The 8,958-nt window shown below is 57.7% G+C and overlaps 2 protein-coding genes across 2 annotated transcripts in view; both read left to right on the top strand.

The window, feature by feature from the left end:
- LOC107109157 (protein PML-like) overlaps positions 1-4,082 on the top strand; it is a 44,433-nt gene extending 40,351 nt beyond the window's left edge. The window contains exon 8 of the mRNA XM_015409732.1: positions 4,020-4,082. Coding sequence (XP_015265218.1) covers positions 4,020-4,082 — 63 coding nt within the window. The remainder of the gene's footprint in view (positions 1-4,019) is intronic.
- A 165-nt stretch (positions 4,083-4,247) lies between these two features.
- The window catches only part of ISLR2 (immunoglobulin superfamily containing leucine-rich repeat 2), a 33,717-nt gene continuing 29,006 nt past the window's right edge, over positions 4,248-8,958 (top strand). The window contains exons 1-2 of the mRNA XM_015409731.1: positions 4,248-5,044; positions 7,048-8,958. The exon at positions 7,048-8,958 is cut by the window's right edge and continues 17 nt beyond it. Of these exons, the coding sequence (XP_015265217.1) occupies positions 4,248-5,044; positions 7,048-8,958 (2,708 nt within the window). The remainder of the gene's footprint in view (positions 5,045-7,047) is intronic.

Genomic DNA, 8,958 nt, shown 5'->3' with positions numbered 1-8,958 from the left:
GATGGACCACTGGTCTGAGCCACTTGGCTCTTCTTATGTTCTTATGAAGGCCTCGGCCTCTCTGCCCTGTTGTTGGCATCCAGAGGAACTGGTTGGCCACTGTGTGAGACAGGAGGCTGGACTCGATGGACCACTGGTCTGATCCAGCAGGGCTCTTCTGATGTTCTTAGGAAGGCCTCAGCCTCTCTGCCCTGTTATTGGCCCTCCAGAGAAACTGGCTGGCCACTGTGTGAGACAGGAGGCTGGGCTAGATGGACCGCTGACCCGATCCAGCAGGGCTCTTCTTATGTTCTGAATTAAGGTGTTTTTTTGGGGGGGCGGGCGGGATTAATTCACTCCCATGGTTTTTTTGGTACAATTTTAGATTTTCTTTTTACGCTTGGTTCTTATATTTTTATTTCAGATTAGATCCATGCAATCCAGCTATTATACATGACATTCAAGAAACGAGAATACTGAGTTTACAAACTGGAAATGTTTCAAATCTACCAAAAAAAAAAATCATCACATTGTTGCCTCCACATGACTTTAAGCTTGTTTCCAAATCCAATCCAATCCAATTTTAGATTTTCCCGTTAAATGAGGGAGGCGGGGAGTGTCCCCCTGAATTGTGGCTGGCCTCGTCGCACAGTGTTCTTGGCCTGTTCTATCCCCCACAGGGCCCCGCCCTTCCTTGTTAGAGAGACCATCTATATACACATCCCTGCTGGCTCTGAACAGCCTTGCTTTGCCTGTTGAAACACGGGTCCCCGTTCCCTCAAAAGTAGAATCTGTGTGAGACCAAATTGGCCAGGGAGTCATTGTTTGTCCTGTGAAATCGATCCCGGCAACGGGAAACATCTTGCCAAGGCCATGGCTACACATCAAAATTACGTCGTACACAGAGATGCCTCATTGTAGCAAAGAAGACAGCTGTTGACGGAAGCTGAATTGTAATAGAAGAGGAATTTGCTGGTCTTTGCCCTGGGTTTTCCCAAATAAGGAGATAACTGATGCTTCTTGGATTGTGTAAACGGGTGGCTTTTGGTCAGGAAAGTAGCAAGACTGAGAGAGGTTGTTACTGGGAAATGGCCTGGCCAAGAGACGGAGAGGTCCATCAGGGTTTCTAGCTTTCTTCCATATTTAGATATAGACCTTCCAGAAGCTTCTAGAAAAGGGAAGAGGAGAAGAAGAAGAAGAGATTGGATTTATACCCTGCCCTTCACTACCCAAAGGAGTCTCCAAGCGGCTCACAAACTCCTTTCCCTTCCCCTCCCCACAACAGACACCCTGTGAGGTAAAAGAAGAAGAAAAGATTGGATTTATACCCCGCCCTTCACTCCCTGAAGGAGTCTCAGAGCAGCTTACAATCTCCTTTCCCTTTTCGTCCCCACAACAGACACCCTGTGAGCAATGTTCCCTCTAAGCTGTGGAGTCTTGTGAGCAAAATTCTACTTTGTGAGCTACTGGCATTAAAAGTTGTGAGCAAGAGATTTGGCTGCTGCATAAATCAGTTTGCTCTGGAGCCCTCCTCCTTGAGCTAAGACAAAAATGTGTGAGCCGGAGGCTAAAAAACTGTGAGGTAGCTCACACTAACTCAGCTTAGAGGGAACACTGCCTGTGAGGTAGGTGGGGCTGAGAGAGCTCTTTCGAGGACTGCTCCCGAGAGAACAGCTCTGAAAGAACTTGTGACTGACCCAAGGCCACACTAGCAGCTGCATGTGGAGGAGTGGGGAATCAAACCCGGTTCTCCCAGATTAGAGTCCGTGCTCCTAACCACTACACCAAACTGGTCTGATCCAGCAGGGCTCTACTAATGTTCTTATGAAGCCCTCGGTTTCTGTGTCCTGCTGTTGGCCCTCCAGAGGAACTGGTTGGCCACCGTGTGAGACAGGATGCTGGACTAGATGGACCATCACTGCCACAGGAGGTGGTGGCAGCTACAAGCCTGGACGGCTTCAAAAGGGAATTAGATAAGCATATGGAGCAGAGGTCCATCAGTGGCTATTAGCCACAAGGTATAGATAGGGGCTCTGGGGCAACTGATGCTCTGTCTTCTTGGTGCTTGGGTGGGTGGTCAACAGTGGGAGGGCTTCTAATGTCCTGGCCCCACTGGTGGACCTCCTGATGGCACCTGGTATTTTTGGCCACTGTGTGAGACAGGACGCTGGACTAGATAGACCACTGGTCTGATCCAGCAGGGCTCTTCTGATGTTCTAAATAAGAGTCAGGCTTTGAGTAAGAAATTCAGTCATTGCATTTCAGTTCCCACAAGTGCTGTCTTTATCTTAATATCCTCTGCCGCAGTACAAACAGTTTTTAGAACCCCTTTTTTCCCAGCACCACACGGGGACCTTTTGGCTTAGGTTGTTTTTGGCCAGCAATGGTTCTCTAGGGCAGTGACCTTCCCGGGATTTTCCCAGGAAGTCTGAGTGGCCAGTCCACCCAGCCCTTAGCTCCATTAAGTCAGCCAGAGAACTCTCAGTCATTGACAGTCCAATCTTCTGCGTGTCTATTCAGAAGCAAATTCTGCAGAGTTCAATGGCCCTTAACTGCCCCAGTAAGCATGCATAAGACCAGGTCTCTTTTTGTAGAAAAAGCCCAGCAGGAACTCATTAGCATAATAGGCCACACCCAACAGCAGAAACTCATTAGCATATTAGGCCACACCCATGACAGCTCAGCTCATTAGCACATTAGGCAGCACCCCCATGTTACCAGAAGTGTGGTCATCCAGCCACACCCACCTTTTGCTTCTTATTCTGTTTACCTTATTTGTTGTAAAAACCCGGGGCCTTTTTTTGTAGCAGGAACTCCTTTGCATGTTAGGGCACACACCCCTAATGTAGCCAATCCTAATGAGTTTCTGCTGTTGGGTGTGGCCTATTATGCTAATGAGCCTGCTGGGCGTGGCCAACTCAGGAGCCAGCCGGAACTCCGCTCCTGTGCGTTCCTGCCCCAAAATAGCCCTGCATAAGACCAACCCACCAAAGAAGAAGACGACGATGACAAGAGATTCGATTCATACCCTGTCCTTCACTCTGAGTCTCAGAGCAGCTTACAATCTCCTTCCCTTCCCCTCCCCACAACAGACACCCTGTGAGGTCAGTGGGGCTGAGAGAGCTCTCAGAGAAGAAGAAGAAGAGAAGAGATTGGATTTATACCCAGCCCTTCACTATCCAAAGGAGTTTCAGAGCGGCTTACAAACTCCTTTCCCTTCCCCTCCCCACAACAGACACCCCGGGAGGCAGGTGGGGCTGAGAGAGCTCTGACAAAAACTGCCCTTTTTCAAGAACAGCTCTTATCAGAACTACGGCTTGCCCAAGGTCATCCAGCAGCTGCGAGTGGAGGAGTGAGGAATGAAACCCGGTTCTCCCAGATTAGAGTCTCAGCACTTCACCGCTATACCAAACTGGCTCTCCCAGAACTGCTCAAGAGAATAGTTCTAGCAGGGCTCTTTTTGTAGAAAAAGCCCAGCAGGAACTCATTAGCATAACAGGCCACACCCAACACCATGAACTCATTAGCATATTAGGCCACAGCCCTGACAGCACAGTTCATTATCATATTAGGCCACACCCCCATGTTACCAGAAGTGTGGTTATCCAGCCACACCCACCTTTTGCTTCTTATTCTGTTTACCTTGTTTGTTGTCAAAACCCAGGACCTTTTTGGTAGCAGGAACTCCTTTGCATGTTAGGCCACACACCCCCTACTGTAGCCAATCCTAATGAGTTTCTGCTGTTGGGTGTGGCCTGTTATGTTAATGAGTCCCTGCTGGGTGTGGCCAACTTGGGAGCCAGCCGGAACTCCGTTCCTATGTGTTCCTGCCCAAAATAGCCCTGGTTCTATGAGAACTGTGACTGACCCAAGGTCACCCAGCTGGCTGCATGTGGAAGAGTGGGGAATCAAACCCAGTTCTCCAGGGTAGAGTCCAGCGCTCTTAACCACTATGCCAAATTGGACATCTATGTGGCCTGTGATTATTGTCTGCCATTTTGATTTCAGAAATCACATTCATTTCCCCCCTTGTCCAACAGTATGAGGCGACTTCAGGTTCCTCCAGGGGGTCTGATCTCTGCAGTCTTGAGGTTCAGGTGTAATAGCGGGAGATCTCCAGATCCCACCTGGAGGTTGGCAACCCGACCTTGTAGAACGGTGATGGGCGGCCAGGGGGGCAATGGGGCAGGGCAGAGGCAGAGGCATCACGGGAAGGTGGACCGGGCTCCCCCCCCCCCGCCGCCGCCCTTTCCGAAGGGTTATATTGCATGGCCTCCAGTCCGGGCGGGGCGCGCGGCCGTTCCTTCCCCCCAAGAAGAGGTGGGACCAGCCAGGCGCGCGTCCGGAGCCTCCGGAGCGCGCCTGCGGACCCTCCAGAGCGCAGGAAGAGACGGTTTTTCAAAAAGTGGGTTGGGATTGAGGAGGGGGGCGCAGAGGAAGGAGGGGAGGGCCGAGCCGCTCCCGGAGGCGTCGCGGCCGCGGCGCAAAGGCAGGGCTCGGCAGACTGCGCGACAGCCGGCTCCTCTCCCGATGGCGAAGGGTTAGAGGCACGGCGAGCACCCGCGGATGGCGCGCCCAGCTCGACGCCCGGAGTTCCGCGGGGCTTCTTCAGCCGGGAGGCGGTGCGTGGGGATGCCGCCCTCCTAAAGACGCTCTCGGGAGCCCGAGCTGAGACGGTGAGGGGGCTGCTGGGGGCTGCGGCGGCTTTGGGAGGAAGAACCTTTCGGGGGAGGATGGAACCAACCCGTGCGCCCTGGGCGCGCCGCCGGGCGAGGGGACGTGCAAAGCCGTCCAGAGGCGCGGCTCTGCCGTCGGGGCTCAGCCCGGTGGGGGAGAAAGGGGCGGGGGAGAGGCTCGCTCCAAGCCCCTTCCACACACCCCCGCCGTCTGGCACATCAGCAGTCTTGCCTAGCGGGCAGCGCAAAACCAGAAGGCACATCGGCGTGCCCAGCCTTGACGCGCGCGAAGCGAAGAAGGCACCCGGCTTTGCGCTCCGTCGAGTCGGGGAGAGCGCGGGCGGGGGCGAGGTGGGGCTTTCAGTCGACGGATTTCTTCTGGCGGGGGGGTGGGGAGCGGCGGCGCAGGAGGGTGTCCATAGCAGGGGGGAATGTGGCTCCCGAAAGGACGCTTTCGTTGAGCAATGGGGGTCTGGGGGGGGGGCGGAGGTTCTGTCGGGGCGCGTTTATGTCAAACTCTCCGTCTTTCCGAGGAAGGGAGTTTTGGCTCTGGAAGGGGAAGGGAAAGGAGTAGTGGGTAGTGAAGGGCAGGGTACAAATCCAATCTCTTCCTCCTCCTCCTCCTCCTCTTCCTCCTCTTCCTCTTCTTCTTCCTCTTCCTCCTCCCCTTCTTCTTCTTCTTCCCCCTCTTCCTCTTCTTCTTCTTCCACCCCGAATCTTGTTGGTCTCTAAGGTGCATCTGGGTTCGAATCTAGCTCTTTTCAGTGTTTCCAGGTTGTCTTGCAAGTTTAACATATTAGGTGGGGCGACAGAATTGGGGGGGGGCACAAACAGATACATAAAACGATGAGGTCACAGAGAAGTCGCCTTTCCCCGAGTGCAAATCTTTCTCGGCTCTGTTTGTCAGCCGGAAAGCGTGCCAAATGGACGGGGAGCGGGCGGAGAGGAGAGAGACCCGATCCGCGGCTCTTTTTCCTCTGCAGACTTCGCTTTTTGACGTCCAATATTTGTTGCGATATTTTCCTGCCAGATTTGCAGATTAATGTGCGTGCGTGTGTGTGTGTGTGTGTGCGTGCGCGCAGAAGGGGGTAATGAGAAGCAGGAAGGAGAGACGGGGGGGAATGACAGACCACGAGGAAAGGAAAGGAGGCAAGGGGAGAAAGAACAGCGCCAGGGCTCCGGAGGCAGGGGTGAGGCGCCGCGGGTCTTCGATTGGTGGGTCCCCCCCTCTTCCTCCCTTTCTGCTAGTATAGCCCCCCCCCAGGGGGTGTACTAGCGTATACAATTCTGTTTGAGGGTCAGGGAAGGACCAGGAGGGCTGTGGCTCAAGTGGTAGAGCCTCTGCATGACACGCAGAAGGTCGCAGGTTCCATCCCCGGCATCTCCAGTTATTAGCTGGACTAGGCAGGAGGTGATGGGAGAGACGTCCGCCTGAGACCCCAGAGAGCCGCTGCCGGCCCGAGTAGACGATACTGACCTCGATGGACCCCCCGGTCTGATTTAGCTTAAGGCAGTTTCGTGTGTGTTTAGGGAGGGGCCGTGGCTCAGCGGTAGATCTTCAGCTCTGCATGCAGGAGGTCCCAGGTCCAATCCCCGGCATCTCCAGTTCAAAGGACCAGGCAGAAAGCGAAGAGAAAGACCTCTGCTGGAGCTGCCCATCTGAGTAGATAATAGTGACTTCGATGGACTGAGGGTCTGATTCAGTATAAGGCAGCTTCAGGTGTTCGGGTATTATAGGGAAGGAGCCGTGGCTCAGTGACAGAGCCTCTGCTTGGCACGTAGAAGGTCCCAGGTTCAATCCCCGGCATCTCCAGTTCAAAGGACCAGGCAGGAGGGGATGGGAAAGACCTTGACCTGAGACCCTGGCTCTGTGGCAGAGCACCTGCTTGGCATGCGGAAGGTCCCAGCCTCTGCTTGGCGTGCAGAAGGTCCCAGGTTCAATCCCCCTCATCTCCAGTGGACCAGGTAGTGGGTGATGGAAAAGACCTCTCTGTCCGAGACTTTGGAAAGCCGCTGCGAGTCAGAGTGGACAATATTGACCTTGATGGACCAAAGGGTCTGATTGTCTGCAAGGTAGCTTGCTGTGTTCTTGTAAATGGGGGGCAACCGTTCTGTTGGAGCACCTGTGGAACGGGGTTTGGAGGGGATCTTGGGGGGCACTTTGGGGGCTTGAGAAACAAGACAGCTTGCTATGTTCTTTTTAATAGGGGGGGGGCAACTGTTCTGTTGGCGCACCAAACGGGGTTTGGAGGGAATCTTGGGGGGCACTTTGGGGGCTTGAGAAGCGCCCCCTTCTCTCCGCGAGGGACCCCCCTCGGGCTGCCTGTGGCTGCAAAAGGGCTAAACCTACCGCGAGCCTAACGCGCGCTTCTCTCTCTCTCCCTCCCTGCAGGGTCAAGATGCGCGGCGCGCTGGTGTTGCGCGCCTGGCTGGCGGCGGCGGCGGCCTACCTGGCCGGGCCGAGCGCGGGCTGCCCGGAGCCGTGCGCCTGCGTGGACAAGTACGCGCAGCAGTTCGCCGACTGCGCCTACAAGGACCTGGAGGCCGTCCCTCCGGGGCTGCCGTCTAACGTGACGACGCTGAGCCTGTCGGCCAACAAGATCGCCGCCCTCCCGCGGGGCTCCTTCGCGGAGGTGACGCAGGTGACCTCGCTGTGGCTGGCGCACAACCGGATCGGGGCCATCGAGGCCGGCACGCTGGCCCTCCTGGAGCAGCTGAAGAACCTCGACGTGAGCCACAACCAGATCGCCGACTTCCCCTGGGGGGACCTGCGGAACCTGAGCGCCCTGCAGCTGCTCAAGATGAACAACAACCGCATGGCGCTCCTGCCGGGCGACGCCTTCCGCACGCTGCGCGACCTCCGCTCGCTCCGCATCAACAACAACCAGTTCACCGCCGTGGCCGAGGGGACCTTCGAGCCGCTGACCTCCCTCTCCCACCTCCAGATCTACAACAACCCCTTCGACTGCTCCTGCCGCCTGATGTGGCTGAAGAACTGGACCGAGAACACCCTCATCTCCATCCCGGAGAGGGACGCCATCCGCTGCGCCTCCCCGGAGAAGCTCCAGGGCCTCCCGCTGGCCCGCATCCCCTACCTCCGGTGCGCGCCCCCCAGCCTCCAGCTGAGCTACCACCCCAACCTGGAGCGCACCCAGCTCCACTACGGCTTCACCCTGGCCTTGCACTGCCAAGCCGCCGGCCTGCCGCAGCCCGAGGTCGGCTGGACCGTCCGCACGGCGACGGGCGAGACGCTGGAGATAAGCAGCCCCACCTCGGAGGGAGACGGCAACGCTTTGCCCCCGGAGAGCGCGCCCCCCGGGCAGACGCCGGAGAGGTTCCGCGCCTTCGCCAACGGCACCCTGCTCATCCCGCGCCTCAGCAAGAAGGAGGAGGGCACCTACACCTGCGTGGCCGCCAACGAGGTGGGCCGGAACCAGAGCTCGGTCCACGTGGCCGTGGCCGACCCCCGGAAGGACCCCTCCGCCCCGCTGGGCGACCCCAAAGCGCAGCCGGGTGGGAGGAAGGCGGCCGACGGCAAGGTCTCCAAGAACAGCGTCATGGAGCCCGAGGAGGGGGGCAAGGGGACCCCTGCCAAGCCCACCCCTCGGGGGCCTCCCTGGGCCGGCCCCCGGAACGCCAGCGGCGGGGAGGAGCCCCCCTTCCGCCCGCCCCACTTCGAGAAGAAGTGCGGCGCCGGCGGGCCCCCCCGCTACGTCTCCAACCGGGCCTTCAACGAGAGCGCGGAGGCGGCGCCGCTCAAGCCGCACAGCTTCGACCTGGGCGTCATCGCGCTGGACGTCTCGGAGCGGGAGGCCAAGGTCCAGATCACGCCCTTCTACACCCGGCCGGAGAAGGCGCACCTGCGGATGCTCTACCTGTGCGAGGAGCGCGGCGGCCGCGCCCCGGTCCAGTGGTCGCAGGTGGAGGAGGGCGTCAACGCCTACTGGTTCCAGGGCCTGCGCCCGGGCACCAACTACTCCGTCTGCATGACCTACGCCGACGAGGCGTGCCAGGTGCAGGTGGTCTTCACCACCAAGGCCGAGGTCCCCTCCCTCCTCATCATCGTCGTGGTCAGCGTCTTCCTCCTCGCCCTGGCCACCGTCCCCCTGGTGGGCGCCACCTGCTGCCACCTCCTCGCCAAGTACCAGGGCAAGACCTACCGCCTGATCATGCGCGCCCAGAACCCGGACCCGATGGAGAAGCGCATGGCCGCCGACTTCGACCCCCGGCCTTCCTACCTCGAGTCCGAGCGGAACTACGAGCCCAGCGAGGTGGGGGGGGAGGGAGGCGGGGAGGGGGAGGA

This window comes from Gekko japonicus, unplaced genomic scaffold (genome assembly GCF_001447785.1).
Source record: "Gekko japonicus isolate JY-2015 unplaced genomic scaffold, Gekko_japonicus_V1.1 scaffold3962, whole genome shotgun sequence".
NCBI lineage: Eukaryota > Metazoa > Chordata > Lepidosauria > Squamata > Gekkonidae > Gekko > Gekko japonicus.
The sequence above is the reverse complement of the archived record's forward strand: the minus strand, read 5'-3'. Positions and strand labels throughout refer to the sequence as shown.